Below are 22,683 nucleotides of genomic sequence, written 5' to 3'. Positions count from 1 at the left end.
ATTGACAGTCACGGTACTAGTACAACCCGCGGAATTTCAACATGTCAGTGGTAAGTACTAGCGTCTTGATTCTTTGCATCCAAGTAAATATGGTAATATTGTCAAATGAGGAATGCTGAGCGCTGAGCTTCCATTCCTAACAAAGACAAACATACCGGCTGACGCGACGCCTCTTTGTCGCAAAGCAAACTGGCAAAATTCTTAGCTCCCATAATGAAATTCTTTTCAAACTAGACTGCGAATTGTCGATGCCGTTCAAATTTATTTCCAGCCACCTAATCCCTACATACTTTTTTGCGGACCGACGCATTGCTATAGGTAAATTTCCAATTTCTTTTCAAAGTAAAAACCATTGCAATCATGCCCTTCTGCATCGCTGCAACTCTGGATTGCGACCATAGCTTTGTCAGGGATATTCACGTATGATGATGTACAGGCGTACGACGATTTGTATGCGGATTGCATGGTTAGAGTAAGTAAATCTGAGTCCCAGATTTGAGTCGTTTGACCATGAAACAGGTAACTGGACCTTCATGACTTGGAGCCGACGATCCGCTCGTTCTGACGGGAGTTAGAGTATCTCGACACTTCTAGAGATCAACAATGTTAGCCTCATTCTGGGTTATGATCGGTCCCGAGTCCATCCTCCAGTCATACCAGAGGCCATAGTGACCATGTGTGTAATTCCGTCGGAATTAATATCAATAATTGGTTGACTGTTTACATCACCTTCAGGTTACTTGATATTTCAGCCTGAATGCACTCCAAGCATCTTTATCGATGTTGAGCAACTTGGACTAAGATATAGCCGGTCGGGTGCACCGAGACTGTTAAAGGATGAAGCGAGCTGTTTTTTGTTAGTGTCACTGTACACGTCGCTCCCTATCCTTGTGTTCCGTGCATGCGAGTCAGCGTGCTGTCCGTCATTGCCGATAATCTTATCGTGCGTTCATTGAGCACAAGCTATGAGCTCGAGGTATTAATGAGTTAATGAGCAGGACGCGTGATGCATTCATTGTGCCAGCTTGTGGCAACTGTGGCCCATTATTGGTTGGTTGTCGCATATTCTACCTTTGTGATGCAAATGGGGCCACATCGATACCACTGATTTGATTCTAGGTGGGTAATCGGAACATTCGCCGGAGCATCCACACTTGAATGGTTTTCAGATATTGAGCAATTGCTTTGTGGTTGTGGTTGTAGATGCTGTGGTGCGTCCACAGTAGCCCAACCTTTATATACTGAAACGCAGATTCCCTACACCAGCACACACACTACCACCTCATATTCTTCGCAACTTTACATTCCTTGTTTCCCTATATCAATCATGAATTCGTTCAAGAAAATGTTCCAAAAGTGAGTCGACCGTTTTCGTTTTCTGCTCATTATCATCATACTAATCAATACACTCAGGTCCAACGACGACCAGAAGGTGTCACTTAAGCACTCTAAAACGATGCCATACGGATTCTCTTCAGAAGGGAGGAGGCGTGAGCCTCCTCGTGACGATCCGGTCAAACCCACATACGGTGGAAAGACTCCCCTTAAAAAGTCCGACATCGTGTACGTCGAGCAATCTCCAGGGGTGCTCGAGATCTACCATGGCAAACTATCGCAACACACATATTACCATGGGCCGACTCGCGCAAACGTTAAGACACGTGCAGACTTGCTGGCCAAGTTTCCCCATTCCCCTCAACCAACTGAGGGCCTCCCTCGCAGCGGTTTCAGAGCACTTTCTTTGAAGGCCACTGTTGATCAAGCTTCGGCGGATGTACTACGGACCCCTAACGACCATACTCGCAGTGGCAGACTGGCAGAACGTATTCGCGCCAAGTCGAGTACTCATCGCTCGAACATCCCTCCTCCCACCGCTCCCGCGCCGCCTCTTCCTACCACCCGCGCCTTACACCCAACACTCTCGCGCTTCGCACACAGCTCAAGCGTAAATATTCGGGAAGTTCCATCCAATGTCGCCGTCCCGACTCCTGCGCCAGCCTATCCACGGTCATACTGGCCTTACTCCCAATATGATGAGATTTCGCACGAGCAAGACCCGACCGTCCTCCGTGGAATGATCAATCGTTATCCCTTGGCGCCTGTTTGCAAGGAACGCTGCCCAGAGCATATGCGCCCTATGTATCTTGACATGGACGAGCCGCGCTCTCCCGAGAAGACACTTCAATGGTACATACATATGTCATTGGCCGAACGTCGTCCCCTCGATGTACGCGCTGGTGGCCGTTACCGCCGCATCGTTGACGTGAGCAACATGGGTATCATTTGAACTGATTGGTCTCAGGAAGGTCGTCATCAGTGATTTTATCGAGACGGAGGTTGGTTTCTGAAGAGAGTTTTGGTACTGGTTTACCTACTCGTGTATGTCGTGTGTTATGTGTATGCATATGCATATATGATTTATGAAACGAAAATTGTTTGCTATATGGTCAGCTTGACACGTTGGGGTTTTATGAGTACTCATATTAAAGGAATTGATTCGACTCAAGTAGCCCTGAAGCCACGCTGGCAAACTACTACTACTAATGCCTGTCCAGGTCTCTCCGCGAGATGCCAACGCTCAACGTTCAACGCCAGACACAACCCAACACATCGTCTATATAAATGCAATAATATACATACAAATGGTAAAAGTAATGGTGTACACTCTATTCAGCTCTATGATCTAAACGATGTCCTAAAGGATAGTCTCTGACTCTTCGGCAAAAGCTACATTATGGGCGATCATGTCATTAAATATTGTACCGTCAGAGCGCAGAGCTAGTAGGTTGGCTCATGAATTCACCGAGGGAGGACATATTGCGAGACCAATTAAACAGTAAGCGGTACTGTCTGCGACAATCTCGATGAGTAAGAATGTCACTTCAGACGCCGCAGTCAACGGGAACTTCGTTATCGCACAAGCTCATAAACGCATCGAGAATTAGGGTAAGTTCGATTGGGAATGGAGACGAGTGATATAAGAAGCGAAGAGTGATGATGATAGAGATAGAGATATGTAGAACTGAAACGTAGTAAGTGAATGACGATGGACTCGGATCAGAATCGGAATCAGATTGAGTGAAGAAATGAGAGTTATATGCGCGTTTATGTATGAGATGGAGCGTCAAGCGCTAGGAACAACCGAAGGTGGCTGAGGCGTTGATCAAAAGGTCGAGTACAAAAAATGAAATAGGACATGTGGTTGGCCCAACGATAAGTACTGCAATGCACCGGGCATGCAGTGTACTCATTTGGCAAACATAGGGGATGGTCTTGCTGGCAAAGTTGTGTCACTATTGTCACCCTCGTTATCAGACCATGCCATAGCGTGGACCTGAAATAGCTCGTTCTTGAGCTACATACATCATGGTCGATTCACGGGCGTTTCTACGCGAAGCGATTCGGTCCCCAACTGCAGACAATGACGACTCGAGCGAGCTAGACGACGCATTTCGTGAGATTCTCGTGAGATAGAAGCGACTTGACCTGAGAAGACAACAATAAGGGAGGACCGGCAGAGCAGAGGAAAAGATGTAATGAAAGAAGTCGTGTCTGAAAACTCCAAAGGATAACCAAAGTTAGAGGTGGAAGGATCCTGCATGAAGACTTTATTAGTATGATTAAAGAAGTCCATATAGGAAGCAGCGGCAGCAGCATTTGACGGTCCGCACGGGGAGCTGTTCGACGACAGTCTGTTGAACGGCAAAGGAATGATCGTGTTGGTGAGACCAGTGGAGGCTGGAGACGCCGCTAATCTCAACTTGAAAGGCAGACAGTAAGGCAAAAAGGGAAAGGAACCGCAGAAGATCAACGGTCACCGTAACTGGGTGATTCCGAATGCGATGACTTGACGATGGGCGTCCTCTGCTTTTGAACTCCGATATGTCGGACTCCTTTAGGTATCTAGATGTGCACCGTTCTCCAGTGCATATTGTTCTGAAGGCGAGTGGGATTCTAACTTCCTTGCCATTGCACCGTACTTCCTTTGCCCAAGTTCCTTAACGATCGGCGTCCCAGTTGTCTCTTTTGGACTTCAAATAACAATCGGTTCTGACTGTTGAAGTGCTATTACAAACCATGTTCCCCTCATTCAGCTGAGCTATCCCTCGGACGGTCTGGACTTTAACTATTGCTTAGATTATCAGTACATTGAATCTCTGCTCGGACCTTCATAAACCTCTTTGGCTGGCGTTCCGAGGACAGCCAACAGGCGCCGACGCTGAGAGAAAAAGTGCTCAGCACCTGGATCCTGCCAGCGCTCTCCTCCTAAAGTTACTCCACATACATGGTGAGGTTTTCACGATTTGACGTGGAATCGGTGGATAACCATTGCGTCTATTTTGCTTCGGCTATTCTACAGGGAACACCGTACTGTAAGTACTCTGCATCTAGCGGAAAAATGCCGTTTTAGCGACAGTGGTGGACCATAGCCGCTACAGTCCAAGTGGAACAATGTCTTGTCACGTCTCATACTGTCCACAAGGGAGCAGCGGATGGAGTCCACAGTGTTGTGATCTCCACAAGTGGTCACACCCAAGCGAACAAATCACAAGAAGACCTGTGGGTCTGTGAATCATTGTAAGATTGGTTATATATAAGAATGGGTGTTATGCGAATGCTTGAACACCACCAACAACTTTTAATCATGCATCGCGCTCTTGAATCTGAAGATATCATCTATGCCGTGTTAGAACACGTCAAGTCCTCTGCGAAGGACTTGGTGAACGTAGCGATGACCTGCTCCACACTGGCAGGTCCCGCCCTCGATATCCTCTGGTCCGAACAGTCAAGTTTGGCACCACTCATTATGTGTCTACCGCAAGACACCTGGGAGGTCGCAGAGGATCAAACTATCGTGAGTGAAGTATACCATTTGAATCTTGACAGGACAATACTCACCGTGCTCCGATCTGCAGGATCTTTCCAGAGAGCCAGCTCCCACTGAGTGGGAGCGTCTCAGAATGAATGCATCAAGAGTGCGCCGGCTTCTTTTTAATAAATTCAGTAGCGTGCTTCCCCCGAAGCCACATCTCATCCCGAGTGGTCGTACCCTACAGAGGATTTTCGAGCAGTTCCCTCCCGCCACACTCTTCCCAAACCTTTGCGCATTGGATTTCGAGGCCATATTCGGTCGGTCGGAGTATAGTTCGAAATTCTTGCTACTTCGGCAGTTCATGTCGCCTGGATTGGAAGTGCTAAGGTTTGATGTACCTGGAGGCGTCCCAACGTATGAAGTAGAGCAATTGCTTGATGCTCTTCCCGTAGAAGCGTACGGCCTGCGTCAACTGTTGATCTCAGCGGGCCATGATACCACGACTTTTACAGTTCCTCCGAGTTTCGAAAAGCTGTCCAAGTTAATTATACTGAGCATTCACGGAATAGATGCGTGCCTGACGAGGCAGACAATCACTAATATCCAGCATGCTCGGTGTCTTCAAACTCTCATGCTTACTTTGCGCGGGACCTCCAACGATGCGGGTGGTATGCCCCTTGAATTGCATAGTCCTCGAACACCTCTGTCTCTTTGGCGGTTCCTTACCACAGTGCACACACTTCATTCGTCAAGTCACCACCCGGCAACTATCACATATCAGTATCGGGTACTCTAAACCTGCTTCCCCGACAGAAATCACCGCATTCGTGGAATCATTATCCACCTCGTGCCAAATTGGATCCTTGGAACAGATCTATGTGATGGACGCATCAGATGGCTGTGGCCCTGAGCTCGCGATCCCACTCCCCTCCGAAATCTTCCGGCCCTTGCTCAAGTTCAGCAGGCTGTCGTCTGTCAAATTCATCGGCATTGGAAACTACCACCTTGACGATAGGTTCATCAATGATGTCGCAGTTGCCTGGCCGGATATTCGGGAATTGAAGTTCGCTTCAAGGAGACGTGGCACTTGTAACGTCACCTTCACCGCCATGATGTCACTGGCGTCAAGGTGCAGATTGCTGCACACCTTACATCTGACGTTCGATGCCACACAACCGACAACAATTCCTCGAGCACCGGACGGGACGGAGGCGCTTTGGCCCACGCAAACAGCCCTTCAAAAGCTGCATCTTGGGCACTCTGAGGTGTCGAAAGTTGCGCGCGTTCCATATTTCCTAGTTGAGGTATTTCCAACTCTATCGGATTTCAAGTGGTATGACTACTTTGGGGATTCCGATATCGATATCGTTATGGAATCAGCACTGGTGGAAGCATGGCAACAACTGAGATTACTTCGGAACTTGGACGACGACGACGACGATGATGATGACGACGACGACGATGATGACGACGATGACGATGACGACGACGACGGTGACGACGACGACGACGACGACGACGACGATGATGACGACGACGACGATGACGACGACGACCACGACAACGCCGACGACGACGACGACGACGACGACTCGGGTGAGGAATGGGGGGAGGAGGAGGCGGGGGAGGAGGATTCAGACGACGATGACTGGATGTGAAGAGCATAAGGGGTTCCGTTGTAACGCAATCGAGGATGTATTTATATTATGTTGGTATAGCTGCTGTATATCTACTTTGTAATGCTTATGTTCCTGGTGTTGATATATGCCTGAAAGCAGCAACACGTGAAAAAAAAGGAAATTACGCTGTGGTTCGCGGTTTATTACATCCCATCCCTTACATAATTAAGTCATATCGTTTCACTTGGCTTAGTACACTGTGAGTTATAGATGCGATATACTAGTACTGTGTGCTCGTGATCTTTCGTTCCCACAGATGCCCACCAGTTCGCGCTTAGTAGACGCATGAGAAGTCCTGTCTGTAAAAAATCACCTCTTTTCCACCCATCACGCCAACACTGTCGTCGAGAGGGTGATGCGAACTTGATGCACAATGCAAAATAGTAATGCTTTCAGGCGAGACAGCAGGATCAAGCGGAAGCGCAGCTCCCTGATTCTGAAATAAAAGATTAGGAAAATCGCTTAGGTATGAATTTGTTTTGCTCATCACGACCAAACTACGCCTGTGAGCGTCCCACCGGCGAGAGTGAGAACCAGTATCTGATAGGGTTATATCCACCACGACGATCTGCAAATTCAGAGATTCAGAGATTAAAAAGTGAACCGTATGAGATGACACATATTGTTGCAGGTAGGAGTAGAAAAGTTAATGATGTTCACGAAGGACGTGTAGGTGAGAGAGGTTCTGTGTGTTGAATCTGCTGAGCTCTGACCAGTGACATGTGACACTCCAGAAATTATTAACTGAAGGGGCGATGAAACTAATGGAAGGTGTCTCCCAGCGCACACTCTCCAAACGGAATCTTTGTCTTTGCCGCTAAGCCTGGAAAAGCGCAGTAGTGCATGATGCCGCATGCGGGGCGGTCGGGTACTAGATGATCTTGAAGGGCGAGTGGCCCAATTCCAGAGGGGGTTGAAAACATATCAGACATGGAAGAAGCGACTTCAACCTATTCATTGAGGAAAACTTGAAGAACCTGGGTACGCGAAAAGTACCTGCATTGAATTTGCAGCAAATTGACGGTGAGGATCAGGGACGAGTCACCAGCTGACAAAATTGGTCGAGATGGTGGTGTCTCCAAATGAGAAAATTCTATTTCCTTTTACCACGCCCCGAACGGTAACATTCATAGATTTTTTCAAGGCCTATCATGATCTTGAGTAGTCATAGCTAACCGTTTGGCACCAGAACAGATTAGAAATCTGCTTTCTTGTGGTGCGGATTCGAAACCTGCTGCCAGTGACATGGACAGTTCTTCGGAGGTTCGTCTAAACTTGGTCAGAAAATGTCCTGGCCCAAGTGATTACCACAACAGAATCAAAATTTGTTTCTCTTGTACTTCGCGGGTTCGAAACCTGCCTAACAACAGGGTTTTTTTTTTCTATTGGAACACATCTTGAAGATTCACTAGTCACTCATGGACAGTTCCTCGGAGGTTAATTTTAACTTCGTCCTCGCCAAATTGGTTACCACAACGGAATCAAAATCCGTTTCTCTTGGACTACGCAGTTTCGAAACCTGCCGAACAACAGGGTTTTTTTCTATCGGAACACGCCCAATTCCTCGGAGGTGCATCTCAACTTCGCCCTGACCGAAGTGATCACTACAACATAATCAAAATCTGTCTCTTGGACTGTACCAGTGCAGGTTCAAAACCTGTCGATGAGTTTTTTTTCTATGCGAACACGCCTTCATGAAGATTCACTGATGGACAGTTCCTCAGAAGCTCATCTCAACTTCGCCCTGGCCAAAGTGGTTACTACAACATAATCGAAATATGTTTCTATCTGACTTGCGCAGGCTCGAAACCTGCCGACGACAAGGTTTTTTTTTCTGTCGAAACACACTTTGACATTCACTCATGGCGGAGGCTCATCTTAACTGGTCTTAACCAAGTGGTTACCACAACAGAATCAAAATCTGTGTCTCTTGCAATCGGTTCGAAACCTGCTGACAACATTTTTGCTCCTCGGAGCTCCGTCTTAACTAGGCCCAGTCATTGCGCCAAAACCTCCTTTTGATGTGATAGTCTGTCCATGAAATATAATTCACCTTCATGCATCGTGCGGATCGTCTCAGAAACATAAGGTATATCCCTGAGATATGTACGTGCCAACCTAGATTCTCTACGGACTAACCAAAACTGTCGAGATTCACCACCAAATGAAACATTAATGGGGCTGGAGACCAGAAGAATACACGCAAGCTAAGGACAGTGTGAGTCTGACGGTCAGGCAGATGATATGACCTCCCCAGCCTCGCTGAAGTCTCATCGATGAACACTCCTTCGGTCGTTGGCTCTTCCAAAGTGACCGAGGATGATTCGAACGCTAAAGGTGGGAGAATTGAAAGTGGCAGACCGAGCCATATCATTCTGACATGTGTAGTTTGCGTGCGCTCCTGTTTTGTGTTGATGCCGGGGCGGAACATACTTCGGATTGTCGCAGCAAGACACGGGCAACTGGACGGATGTATCAATAGAGAGGTCAACGCGAAATTCATTCATGCGAAGCAGGCTTAGATACGACGGACACAGCATCGCCTGCAAGTTGCTGACCCATTGTGACAAACAAGACAGGAGGGCCCGAAGCCAATGGCGAAGACAGAGCAAAAGACGAGGACGCGGCCATGTGATAAGGTGAACAACGACAGAAGGCAAGAAAGCCCCTCAAGAAAATAAGCATTAGTAAGGAAATTGGAACAGAGGCGAGGCAACATGGCAACTGCAATTCAGTCTGGTCTATCTCGGAGAGTGAGGAAGCCTTCGAGATAGCGCGCACGCGTTTACTCGACTGAGCAAAAGGCTCATGGAGAAGTTCAGCAGCAAAGTTACGTCTCGTGAAAAGCAAGTCACCACAATATTCGGTACATAGATGGACATGCAGGAGGTCACGCAGATACTAGTAGTAGTAGTGGCGATTATCAGCGTTCTGACCGACAGCGAGTGAGCGCGAGTCATCATAGGAAAATCATCAATCAAATGATGGAGACTCGAAGCAGATCTACAGTAAGGGTTGAACCAGTGGTTGAACAACGTTCCGAATCCTAGAATAATGGAAAAATTTTGCTCAAAACCGAACTAAGGTCTGGTGCAAATTTGCTGACTCGGATGACTCGAAGGTGCACGAAGTCCTCTAATTACCTATTACGGACGCGTGACACTGTGTGGCACTCAGAGAGTGTTCACACGGTAAGAACGAGTCGAAGGCGAGAGAATATGCTTAAGGATTCAGACAAGGTAACTGTCCAAACTAAAATGTATTCAGTCAGGGGAAGATCAACTACCTCTACAGTAGATCAACGCGAGTTTAAATACTGTAGAACTACAAAACTGATGTAATCAAATGGAAAGAGAGAGAACAGGAAAGAACTAAGTGCGTGCCAACGAGGATATTGTCTACTGATGGAGACCAATATCTGGGTATTGTTGACGCTATGCGCACCGACGTGATTAGTGGAGTTGAACGTTGAAATTCGAACCACCATACATATACCAATTCACGTTCTCACCTTCCCTCAGTTTGTTCCATCACAACTGAGGGTAAGCCTTTTTAGTTACTCGAACCGCCCTAGATACTAATGACTGCTTAGGCTGACATTGTGTCTAGGTACTTGATAATCTTAGTTTGTTCCATCACAACTGAGGGCTGACATTGTGTCTAGCTCTAATAGGTTATGAGCCCTGCTCTCTCGTAAACGAGGAGCGGAATTACCTTCTAGACACCAGCGGGCCACTTAGGAACCGGAACCACCCTGCCGGGTTATCGAACCATCAGGCTTGTCTTATCAAGATCAACACTGACTTCTATTGACGTCATTGAGAACAACGTTGACCTCTATTGATGTCATCAGAGCATTTGAAACCTCTTCCTCTGCGGGCGAGAAGCATTGAATACAATCACCCGCGCATATATATACCCGCAAGTTAAGAATTATTCATTCCCACCTCTTGTCTTCATGCCGCCCACTACCCATACTCGCTCTAAGAGCTCTGGTACCAAAGGTACACCACTCAACGCATCGAAAACCAACCCGATTCCTGCCGTTACCACCATGTCCTCCCTGCAGGCTACCGTTACGGCCATATCACTCAGTCAAACTGACTTAGACAAGATCGAAGTCCTAGACCACAGTAAGAATAACTGGAGCACCTGGTCTGACTGCATGCAGAACTATCTCCTCTTGAAACATGGAGGTGGATATATCCTAGGCCTAGTCACCCGTCCTGATCCGTCCTTGGATCCTGTTAGTGCGGGCCATTGGGATCTCAATAACTTGTGCATAGTCGCTGCATTGCGCACACGTTCTGGTTCTGAGGAAAACGAGTTCCTCCGTGGGTACACTAACACCTACCTCACATGGGATGCTCTCAAGTCTCGCCATGAGAAAGTCGGCCCCATTGCCCAGATCTTACTCATCCAGCAGGCTTTGGTGGTCAAATACCGTCGTTCAGAGAGTCTTTCTACCATGAGCACTCAGCTCAATGAACTCGTCCGGTGGATCTACGCCATTGGCATGCCAAAGGAGGAAGATTTCCTTACCATCATGATGCTCAACACCATGGCAGAGGATCTCCCCCACGTGCGTAACCATATTGCTGACGCTCTTGCTACCAGCACCTCCACCAACACTTACGGTCCGTCGAACATCCATTCACACCTCGATGTCGAACAACAGCTTATTGACACCAAGAAATCCAAGGGGTGATATCGCCATGGCTGCCACTGGGAAAGGGGGTACTACCCACAACCATGATCGTGTGTCTTGTGGCACCTGCGGCAACTCCAGCCACCCCACGAAGGACTGCTTCGGGAAGGGAGGAGCTATGGAAGGCAAACACGATGAGGTGCTGGCACATAAACACGCCACACATGAGGCAAAGGGGTCCTCTTGGGGTAAACCTACCACTCCCAAGCCTGCAGTAACTACTGGCAAGTCCGGCGGTCTTCGTTATGACACTACTGGCCGCGCATATCTCCTTGACAGTGAGACCCACCAAGCCATCTATGTCGCCAGTGCCCCAGAGGCCGCTGAACCCCCTGCCTCCTCAACCGAGTTTGCTGGCCTGGCCAGTGACTCTATCACTCCTGCGTTTATCCGTGAGCTGTCCGCTGCAGAGGAGGATGAGTACACTACTCTTATTGCTGCTGTTGACTTCCTTGATACTAGCCTCGACTGGCGTACTTGCAGCGCGCATTGTCAGCTTCGCTGGAATCACTTACAAGGCCCCCAACCAGCGTAAACGGACCATAGTGGACCCCTCCATTGTCCCATTCTTCCTTGACAGTGGCGCTTCGGTCCACATCAGCAATGATGAGGTGGATTTCTTCAGCCTTCAGTCCCATTCCCCCCCCGATCTGTTAATGGAGTCGGTGGATCGTCAATTCAGGCCATGGGTGCTCTGCTCTCTGCGCAGCACATCGTTGTGTGGTGTCTTTTGATGCCACCAACTGCTGGGTCCAGGCTCGAAGCGGCACCCGTATGCTCTCTGGCACTCTGACTTCGCGCCGCCTCTATGCTCTTTCCAGGGGCCAGTTGTCTGTGGAACACGCATATATGGCTCACCAGCTCCCTACCCTCCAGTACTGGCACCGTCGCCTTGGTCATGCTAACTACCACGCGGTCTATGACCTTGCGCGCTCTGGTAATGCTACTGGTATGCCCATTAACCTTTCTGTTGTACTGCCCAAGTGTGACGGTTGTATCCTTGGCAAGCAGATGAGAACTAGCATCCCAAAGGTTCGTGCAGGAAGTAGGGCAAGTAGGAAGCTGGGGATTGTTCATGTGGACCTTATGGAGCACCCTGATACTGTATCGGCCGCTGGTCATAAGTATGCCATGGATCTTATTGACAATTTCTCTTCCTATGCATGGGCTATTCCGCTTGCCGCTAAGTCAGATGCCTTCCCTGCCCTGCAAGCCTGGGAACGTGCTCGTGAGGTCGAATCTGGCTCAAAGGTCGGTGTGACAATCATATTGGCGCTAGGCATGTATACCTACATAAGCCTTCAATAGGTGGACCAAAGTTATCCCTCATATTATTCACTACTCCCCTATCAGCAGTCTTCACTTGTCTCAGCCATAACCCTTGTCCGACACTATTCCGCACTTTCCCGCACTATGCGCGCACATTCCCACAGCGCTATTCATACTCCCGCGACTTATCCGACGCTATTCCCCGCGCTTATAGTGCTATCAGAACTACCAGCAATGAGTCTATAGGAGCATTAGCGCTTGTCCGCTCTATCTACCGCTTGTCCGCTCTATCTACCGCTTGTCCGCTCTATCTACCGCTTGTCCGCTCTATCTACCGCTTGTCCGCTCTATCTACCGCTTGTCCGCTCTATCTACCGCTTGTCCGCTCTATCTACGCTTGTCCGCTCTATCTACCGCTGTCCGCTCTATCTACCGCTTGTCCGCTCTATCTACCGCTTGTCCGACTCTATCTACGCGTGTCCGCTCTATCTACCGCTGGTCCGCTCTATCTACCGCACTCATTCCCGCGCCTAGCGCTTGTCCAGTGCGCTGTTCTCGCGCCCTAGGATCCACCTGAAACGTCGGAATCCATCCATTGTCCATCCTACCTCATTGGTATGTAATCTGCCTTGCCTCGAGTTTGTAACAAGTGCTACAGTCTTATTACATGTATATCTTATCCCTTCCGAGTCTGAGATGGTATAGCTTACTAGTATAAGAAGCCTATGGTGACTACTTCAACATTACTCCCCTTCGACTGTATTTCCTTTCCCTTAGGTTTTACTTAGAAGTAGTAACCCTTTAGTTGCGCTCTATGGCCCCTATTTGACTTTCCTTACCCTTGCAATCAATACCCTTGATCTCACTCGCTATTCATTACCCTCCTTTGACTCAGTGTCCGCTTTCTTGACTTCTGCTCTTTCCTGCGCATTAGCGCTCTATCTTGCGACGCACTATTCCCGCGCTTTAGCGCTCTTTCGGGTCTTTTGATCTTGAGTTGTCCTTAGTAGCTTTTCCCTTGGGTCGAATGTTCTTGCTTTTTGTTTGCAAGTATAGCAGCATAGGCAGAGCTTAGACATATACTGGCTGAGTACCTTAACAAGTGCCTAGTCAGGTTGTGTTTTTCACATCGGTATCTACTGATCGGACAATGGTGAATTGAAGACTGCGAATATGCGAGAGTGGCTCCTCTCCCATGGTACTCAACACCAATTCACTGCCCCTCACACGTCTGCTCAGAACGGTCGTGTCAAACATTTGCATCGTACACTGATGGGAAAGGCTTGTGCTATGAGGACTGCTTGCGAAGTGCCTGTCAACTGTTGGGATGAGTTTGTGCTTACTGCATGCTACCTGTCTAACCGCACCCCCGTCACTTCTCAAGCCGGGCATACACCTTTTGAGCGTTGGAATGGGTGTAAACCAGATCTTTCGAACCTCCGCGAAATTGGCTGCCAGGCATTTGTCCTGATTCAAAATCAACATAATCCGAAAGTTTACAGTCGATCTATTGAGTGTGTCCTCATTGGGTACTCCCTTGACTCTAAAGCTTACCACTGCTACCATCGCCAAACTCACAAAGTGTTTGTTTCTTATCATGTATCTTTCATAGAGTCTCATCAGTGCGGCACGAGCCCTCCTGTCCCTTCATTGGCACTACCAGCACCTTCCCCACCATCCTCTACACCTCGTCACACATCCGTTTCCATTGAAGAAGTTCCGGACATTGATGCTCCCTCATCTAGCACTACACAGGCTTCATCCTCCTCACCTGATCCACCTCGATGCTCCTCACGTATTTCAGTACCCTCTGAACATCGTTGTGCCATGGATGGTAAGCCATATGTATCATCTACTCAACGTGCTGTCCTCGAATCGCTCTTGGCGGCTGATCGTCTACATGCCTTATCACCTGACCGACCTCCCAGCGAAAGAGCCTTAGCAGGTATCTCTACTGAGGAGGAGTTTGCAGCTTTAGCCGATGTCTTTGCTGCTATACCCGATAACTTGGAGCACGAGTTTCCCGATGACCCATCCACTTACACCGAGGCCATGGCCTCTGAACATGCTGCTCAATGGACTGCTGCTCTGAAAGATGAATTTGACTCTCTACGGGACCTGGGCATCTACAAACTTGTTCCTCATTCCACTGTTCCTCCCAGTTAAAAAATCATGTGTGGCCACCCAGTGTTTAAGCTTAAACGCGACCAGCATGGCCTACCCACATGCTTTAAGGCGCGATATGTATGTCGAGGTTATTCAGCCGTATGGGGCCAGGACTATACCAAGACATCAGCGTCTACTGCACGACTCGAGTCTTTCCATTGGAGCGGTAGCTCCAGCCAGTGCTGATGGTCGATGATGCAAGATGATGTGGTTCGATGTGTCTACTGCTGTGCCTCTAATGTCTCCTCTATGCTGACTAAGCTCTCGAACCTCCGCAAAACCTCTGCTCCTATGATCCTCCTGCTAGGGGTGCCCCACTCCAAGTGCCCCCCTAAAAAAAACCGGCAGCGTCCTCATCGCCGTTTGCTAGTCTCCTCCTTGTGCCTTCTCGTCGTCTACTCTTCGCTTCTCTGCTGCTCTTCGTTCTCTTCCTCTTCACTTTCTGCTAAGTCTTCTTCCTCTTGTTCTGATTCTTCTTCGTCGTCGTGGTTCTCTGTCACTTTGGTGCGTTCTTCTTCGTCTCGTTCTTCATCTTCCTTCTGCTTCGTTGGTCGTTCCTCAAACTCCTTCTGTTCTTCTGCCAATTTGGTTCCTTCTCGCGGTGCGAATGACCTTAGTTGTCTTGCATGAAATTCTCCCGCTATCTCATCTCCTTTTAACGTTTCCAATTTATACGAGTTGCGAAATTGCCGGGTGATTCGATGTGGTGGTGACCATTTGGGTAATAGCTTGCGTGTTGCGTCAAATGTGTAATCGAGACTACTGCGATAGAACTGAACTAATTGTCCTTGATAGAAGACTACCTCACCTGGTTTCCATTCAAGAACCCTCTTATCAAAGGCCGCTTTACGTTTGATCGCGTGCCGAACTGCAGCGTCGTAACCGTCGAGCTGTTGTTGCGCCACATAGGCCATCTGTGTGCTAGTGTCCGATGTGCGTATTGCTGATGTGCTGTTGCTAAGATCTGTGCGAGGTGTGTTGAAGACCTGCCCAAGTAACAGTTCTTTTGGTGAGAACTTTAATGCTGGGAGTATACGGTGGTTGAGGGCTGTTATAGCGTCATCTAGGTGGTCCGGCCAATTAAGGGGAAGTTTGTCCCATGATAATCCTTCGTAATCGTCCTCTCCTAGATTCGGAGCGCATAACCTCTTCAGCACGTGCAATAGGATTTTGTTCGTGCCCTCAACTAATCCGTTGATCCATGGTGAGTACGCGGCCACCACGTGAGTATTACAATTCCACTTAGCGCAAAAATTCCTAACGATCTTGTTGTTGAAGTGTTTCCCACCGTCTGACATGAAGGTTTCTGAGGCTGTAAAATTCTGAAAGATGTGCGTCAGCCCTTGAACTGTGGTTACCGCTGTCCCTGATTTGCACTTGAATGCCCAAATATGTTGAGAGAATGTGTCTAGGTACACCCCTAGGGTGTTGTATCCTCTGGCCTTCAGTAATGTGAGATAGTCTCCTACTAGAAGTTCGAATGGGTGCCGCCAGCATTATCGGTTCTAGTAATGAGTGAAGGTGAGGCGTACCGAAGTTTTTGCATCTGCTACAATCACTTATTGCCGTCATGATGGATGCGTCCAATCTTGGGCTATATATGCGGTCTGTTAGCGCGATCTTGACTGCATCTCATCCCCAGTGTCCACCTTCTTCATGTTGCTTCCTGGCTAGTTCTTGAGCCTCTTCTCGCGTGACACATTCGACTCTGCTGCTGTGCTCTTGCCATGGTACCTCCTCGTAGCCGCCATAATTTCCCTTCATCAATCATATATTGGGACGCCCTGTGCCTAGCTTGTTTCCGTTCCCGGACTTCCTTTCCTTGGTCGATCTGCAGCATGGCCTTGATGACCTCTAGGAACACTGGTTCTTCGGTGAATTGTTGCACAAGTTGTGATGCTACAGAATCGTCAACATTAGTGGTGATTTGTAGGAGATTGTTGACCAAACCTGAATTGGACTCCCAGTCTTCACTGACAGTCCATTCACTTCCGTCCAACAGTCCGATGTCTCGTTGGTGTCCTTCCCATTGCCTGCTTAGTCCGTCTGCAATAACATTGAGCTTCCCCAGGACTGTGTCTGATGTCAACTATATTGTGGGCCAGTATACCGTCTCTCCATCGTGCGTGAGCTGCATTTAGGTGGTTGCTGATAAGTACGTCTTTGAGTGCCTGACAGTCCATTTCGATTTCGACTGGGAATCCCCATATGGTATCTGAGAATTTATCTAGTCCAAATTTCAGTGCGGCGAATTCTAAGAGAAATGGCTTATAGTTTTGTTCAGTTGAGGACGTGTGTTTCGAAGAAAATCCTATTGGGTGCAGTCTTTCGGTCCATTTTCCTGATGGACTTTGAGTACGAGTCCGTTGAGATAACACCGCTGCAAAGCCCTCTGCGCATCCGTCCGGTGTGACAATGAAGTTCGAGCCATCATACTTCGGGGCTTGTAAGATTGGCTTCAATACGAGGGCTGCTTTGAGATTGAGGAGGGCCTTCGTGTGCTTTTCCTCCCATATACCTTGCAGTTTGAAACCTCGTAGAATGTGTCTATACGAGTTTTTTGTGTACGGTGTTGTCAAAGGTGCTGCCTTAACAAGGTCGCGCAGTGGGCCTTCGCGTAATGAGTAACTTTGTATGAGGTCCCTAAAATGACTAGTTAGCCCCAAGAAGGATTCAAGATTCAATGCGTCCGGAGGCTGTTCCCAATTGACTACTGCTGTCAGTTTGGCAAGATCTGGTTGTACACCTTGTGGCCCTACAGTAGCGCCCGCAAATGTTGTCTCTGTCATGAATAAACGGCATTTTGTAGGAGATAATGAGATTGAGCGTTCACGACACCTTTGAAATATATGTTCTAACTTGTCCATCATTTCATCGAAGCTATTTGCCGCACATCCACCGTCATCAACAAACAGTTCCATGGTATCATCCGCTAGCATGTCGTGGAGATTGCTTGCTGTCATTTCCGAGAACATTGAAGGGGCACCAGTGAGTCCCATGGGCATTCTCTTGTACCAGAAATAGCCATGGCCCTCGATGTAAAACACTGTATATGGTCGTGATTCCTGTGGGACTTCAACAGCATAGAAACTGGATGCAAAGTCAAACACTGATACGTACTTATGTCCGCTGAGGCGCAGCTGTTTTGCTCCAATGTCTCCTTGGGGCATTGGGGTGATGTTAGTAACATGATTTACCTCGTTAAAGTTTTGACAGATCCTCCATTTCTGCGGTTTTGCTTCGGACTTTACCTTATCGGGGCCTTCTTGTACTTTGCGTTCCGGTAGAGTGAATGCCGGAGGTTGGCCATGTTGCAGGCATTGCTCATTTACTGCGCGTTGTAGTTCCTCGAGCGTCATGCCCTCTTGCTTGTGTGCTTTTTTGGCGAGGACTGTGCTTGCGCAACATTTGACGGCTTCTGGAGGTGCATGTTCTATGATTCCGGCCTCTAGCATCTCATCTACTTTCCCATGTAGAAATTGCAGCTGTGGGGGTGTTAGTGGGTGTTGGTGGACTCGCAAATTGAAGGTTGTTCCGTCTGGTATATCCAGGCAATGAACCGCGCCTGGTACCGGTAAGACTTCTCCTAGCGAACACGCGAATATATCAGCATATTTCGAGACTAAAGCTTTTACCTTTTCTTGTTCTTCTGCAGTGAGGTCTTGACCGTACTGAACTCGCTTGACGATCCATATTGTTTGAAGTGGATTATGCGGTTGTGTGAATCTGGTGAAGATTGCCTTGTCATCCATAAGAAAATTGGTAGGGACGTCCCTAAGGATGGAGTCGAGTTCCTCTTCTGGTATTGGACCGTCATTCAGTGCTGATGCATATGGGTACCGTATATTCGATGGGTTTTGGTGTTGATGACTCTTCCGGTGGGTGATTAGCTTGTTCTTTTGTCTCGTTTGATGATGGGTCATTGACTCGCCTCGAGGGGGGTTCTATCCCCCCCCATTTCCGATTCCTGCTTTTCCACTGTTCGAACTTCCTGTTCTTCGACTCCGATGGCGCTGTTATTCGGCGTTTGGTTGTAAAGGGTCGTTGTACCACCAATGCCTGAGACCTGGACTTCATCGACCTTATAATCATGCACGGCCTTGAACGCATGTAGTAATGGCTTTCCAAATAGGAACTTCCACCCTCCTCCACTTTGCAGTACCTCAAACTCTCCCTGTGCCTTAATTCCTCCGATGATTACTTCACCTCTCCACACTGCCTCTGATTGGACGACCGTTCCATTTGCCATTCGGAGTCATTTCGTTGATGGGCCCCAATTTCCTAATCGATGCTTGACTCGCTTGAAGACTGATGCGCACATGACGCTTGTCATTGCGCCTTCATCAAATAATGCTTGAACTCTGATTATTTCTCCGTGCGGTCCAATGAATGATGTGAACTGTAAGAATGGTGTGCAGTGTTGGTCTTTGCGCTTGTTGCTCTTAGCGTCTTCTGTCAATACAGGTCCACGACATCACATTGCTCAACTGATGCTGGTACAATGGTAGATTCTATGTCTATGCATGTTTCGACGGCGCTGATGGGGTGGTCCTCATATGTTGCCTCTTCACATACGAGGACAGGTTGTCCAGCCGTTTGAGGTGTCATCCTGTTGTGGGTCATCTGTTCTGTTCCTCTACACTGACGACCCTTGGCCTTTTCCCTGATCACACTGCTGCACGTATTCATCTTCAAATGCTACGTCAATTTGAACTGCGTTGCCACGGTTGAAGTTTCCTAATGTCTTTGCTGCGATGCTACGCCAAATCTTCTCCTGTATGGTGAGTTGTGATGCTTCCAGAACGTGACAGTCTGCTGCCATGTGTCCATGAGCTCCGCATTTGAAACATTCTCCCGAGCAAATCATGGCACTCCACGGCCGAAGGGGGAATGGGGTGCTTTCTGTGACTCTGCCGTCTGGACCATGCTTCGAGAACCACTGTTTGATCTGCTCTTCATACGCTGTTCTGCCATTGTCCGTATCTGCCTGGTGCATCAACTCCTCGGTGCGATTGCGCATTAATTCACGCTCTTCTGGTGTAAGAGGTTGGCATTGACGAAAGGATGGACGTATGTTAGGTGATGAACCTCTAGGTGCTGTAGCGAATGCGAGGTGACTGATTGAATGATGGGTATGCGGCGTTTGGTATTGCCTGTCCCACTTGGCTGGGCTCGATGCTCATGCATTGGAGTTGTAGCCTCATTACTTCCACAGCGTCTGTCTGGATGCTTTCGAGTCTGGCTAGCCGGGCGTTCTGTGTCTTCTCGATCTCTCTCTTCTTCTTCACTCCTTCCGCCTTCTCTCGCAACTTGTTCGTATCGATGTTCTTAATTTCGTCCAGAAATTTCTGCCATTCTGCTAGACTGGGTGTAGTGAGTTCCTTCATGATGGTTGGTAAGTTTTCTTGAACTTGGTACACAAGTCCCGTCGTTGTGGCTACTCCTGCTTCACTGACAAGCTGTTGAAGATTGTTGTGGAACTTGAGATGCGCCCAGGTGGCTACTCCTGCCACCATTATCTGCGTTCCAACCTCCTCATCTGTTAGGCGCAACGCTAAGATCTCGCGTTGATAGTCTAGTCCCGTCTTTTCAGCGACTGGGATTGCGGGCCAGCGTTCCATAAACGCTGTCTTCACATCTGCCCAGGTAGTCTTCTTCGAACTGTCTAGTTTGATCCACCATGTATCTGCCATCGATCCCGCAGATAACAGAGTGCTGAACACCATGACTTTCCCTGCTTCCGTCTTTAGATCGTTCAGCACGATGTACCTATCTACATCCCAAAGGAAGTTCTGGGCATTTTCATCTGCCTTTCTGTGAAACCAGTTAGGTGTGTTGCCTGCCATCCTTTTCTTTGCTGGGAGTGGCATTGACGGTTTTACTGGTGCTTTAGTTATGAACTGTGGCTTGACTGGGTTATTCACGGTTGGCGGTTTGGTGAGTGTGATAGGTGGGGCTGGCCACAATAAGGGTTGGAATGGGAGCGTTAAGGTCGAGCTCGCTTTCAACAGTTCTGGGCTTTCCTCGAAGGTTGGGAGCGTGTTTTTGTCTGGGTTCAGGGCTCCTGTCAAGGATTCCCGGTCTTCTTCTGCCTCTTCTTCTTCTGCACAGCCTAGTTGTTTCTGGACTTCGCGGGATTCATGTTCTGAATCCGAGGTGTTGGCTGCTAGCTCACTGGTTCTGAGTTCTGGTGTGTCTAATGGAGAGGATTCAGCTGAGGTTGCAGTGGAAGAGCTAGTAGAAAGGTTGGATGATTTCTTTCTAGCTGTGAATCGTCCGTTGGGCACTCGTAGGATTTTGGGGGACATTTTTGCGTTGTTGTCTTGGGCTTTGTACGTTCTTTTGGGAAAATAGTGCATTTTCGGTGCTTTCTACACGTGTTCTCTGATGGTTCTATTGTCGTTCTAGATGCGTCCTCATTGTCGTTTGTTGTGGTGCGTTTCGGTGCGTTTTTGACTAATTAGTCTATCTTGTGACACCTGATAGATCTTTCTGATGTGAAGATCAAATCCCACTCTCTCACCACGATGGAGCAGTAGCTCCAGCCAGTGCTGATGGTTGATGATGCAAGATGATGTGGTTCGATGTGTCTACTGCTGTGCCTCTAATGTCTCCTCTATGCTGACTAAGCTCTCGAACCTCCTGCTAGGGGTGCCCCACTCCACCATATTCTCACCCACCTTGGGGCCGCACTTGACTGGGAAATAGACCAGCTCGACATTAAGACTGCATTCTTCCATGGTTTACTCAAATCCGATGAAGTATGCTACATGCACCAACCCGAAGGATTCCTCGAGCCTGGGAAGGAGGACTGGATCCTGGGAACTGCAAAAGGGACTCTACGGCATGAAGCAAGGTGGACTCGTCTGGAATCGCACTATGAATGAAGCTATGCTTTCCTGGGGATTCACTTACTATCGCAAGACTGACACAGGCATTCTCCTTGTCGCTGTCCATGTTGACGATTTCCTCACTGTTGGCAGTAACAAAGCTGTTATCATGGACTTCAAGTCCCAGCTTCATACCGAATGGATAGTGTCTGACCTTGGCAAAGCACGCTTCTGTTTGGGTATTGCACTCGAGTGCAATCACACTAACCGAACAATCAGCCTCTCTCAAACTGCCCTTATTGATCGCATAATCACTCAATTCGGCTTGACAGACGCTGTTCTGGTCTCCACGCCCATGGAAACAGGCCTTCACTTGTCCCGCCGGATGCATTCGCCTTCAACAGACACCCAACATGAACTTATGATTCGCACACCTTACCGTTTCCTCGTCGGCTCTCTCATGTACCTTGCTGTCGGCACTCGCCCAGATATTGCTCACACCAGTCCAACAACTATGTCGACATCTCAATTGTTACGGTCCCGTCCATTGGGAAGCAGCCAAACACATCGCAAGATATCTCAAGGGTTCCCGAGACCTTAAGCTTGTCCTTGGTGGCAAACATCCCGCACGTTTGCTTGGATTTACTGACAGCGATTTCGCCAACTGTCCCGATACAAGACGCTCAGTCAGTGGTTACTGTTTCACTCTCGGCAGTGGTATGGTCACTTGGAGTGCGCGACAGCAAAAGACTGTGTCCCTGTCGACTTGTGAAGCCGAATACATTGCAGCTTCTGATGCTGCTAAGGAACTCACCTGGCTATGCACTTTGCTCCTCAAACTTGACTTTGTCCAACCATCCGCAATGCCCCTTCTATGCGACAATACTGGCGGCATTACTCTATCTGAGGACATGTCATATCATTCCAAGGTCAAACATATCGATATCGCTGTTCATTTGATCCGCGAGTGTGTCGCCTGCAGACAACTGAAACTACTATACATCAAATCCTTGAACAACGCTGCGGATATCTTTACAAAAGCTCTCCCGCGAAAGGACTTCGAACATTTATGGCTTTGCCTGGGTCTACAGTGAGAAATCGAGGAGGAGTGTTGACGTTATGCGCACCGACATGATTAGTGGAGTTGAACGTTGAAATTCGAACCACCATACATATACCAATTCACGTTCTCACCTTCCCTCAGTTTGTTCCATCACA

General features: G+C 48.4%; 3 protein-coding genes across 3 annotated transcripts; 2 read left to right on the top strand and 1 right to left on the bottom strand.

The window, feature by feature from the left end:
- The first annotated feature begins 1,196 nt into the window (after positions 1 to 1,196).
- DFJ58DRAFT_105817 (uncharacterized protein) lies at positions 1,197 to 2,397 on the top strand. Its single transcript, XM_041378639.1, has 2 exons — positions 1,197 to 1,356; positions 1,414 to 2,397. Exons 1-2 carry the CDS (start codon positions 1,328 to 1,330, stop codon positions 2,285 to 2,287), a joined length of 903 nt encoding a protein of 300 aa, XP_041238613.1. The 5' UTR covers positions 1,197 to 1,327; the 3' UTR covers positions 2,288 to 2,397.
- A 1,942-nt stretch (positions 2,398 to 4,339) lies between these two features.
- DFJ58DRAFT_859478 (uncharacterized protein) lies at positions 4,340 to 6,471 on the top strand (the record flags this gene model as incomplete). Its single annotated transcript, XM_041393996.1, has 3 exons — positions 4,340 to 4,855; positions 4,917 to 5,481; positions 5,504 to 6,471. The coding sequence occupies exons 1-3, from the start codon at positions 4,601 to 4,603 to the stop codon at positions 6,469 to 6,471; spliced, it is 1,788 nt and encodes a 595-aa protein (XP_041238612.1). The 5' UTR covers positions 4,340 to 4,600.
- A 13,254-nt stretch (positions 6,472 to 19,725) lies between these two features.
- On the bottom strand, positions 19,726 to 20,943 carry DFJ58DRAFT_733311 (uncharacterized protein; the record flags this gene model as incomplete). The annotated part of the gene is made up of 1 exon (XM_041386283.1): positions 19,726 to 20,943. The coding sequence occupies one exon, from the start codon at positions 20,941 to 20,943 to the stop codon at positions 19,726 to 19,728; it is 1,218 nt and encodes a 405-aa protein (XP_041238611.1).
- Positions 20,944 to 22,683: the final 1,740 nt, after the last annotated feature.

This window comes from Suillus subalutaceus (assembly GCF_016647625.1).
Source record: "Suillus subalutaceus strain FC151 chromosome Unknown DFJ58scaffold_145, whole genome shotgun sequence".
Classification (NCBI taxonomy): domain Eukaryota; kingdom Fungi; phylum Basidiomycota; class Agaricomycetes; order Boletales; family Suillaceae; genus Suillus; species Suillus subalutaceus.
Note: the sequence above shows the minus strand (reverse complement) of the source record. Positions and strands in the feature narration are given on the sequence as shown.

Bases quoted from the DNA above. Each gene is read 5' to 3' on its own strand.
- DFJ58DRAFT_105817 (XM_041378639.1), top strand. From the start codon at position 1,328: ATGAATTCGTTCAAGAAAATGTTCCAAAA. The intron at 1,357-1,413 runs GTGAGTCGACCG...CAATACACTCAG, and splicing joins TTCAAGAAAATGTTCCAAAA to GTCCAACGACGACCAGAAGG.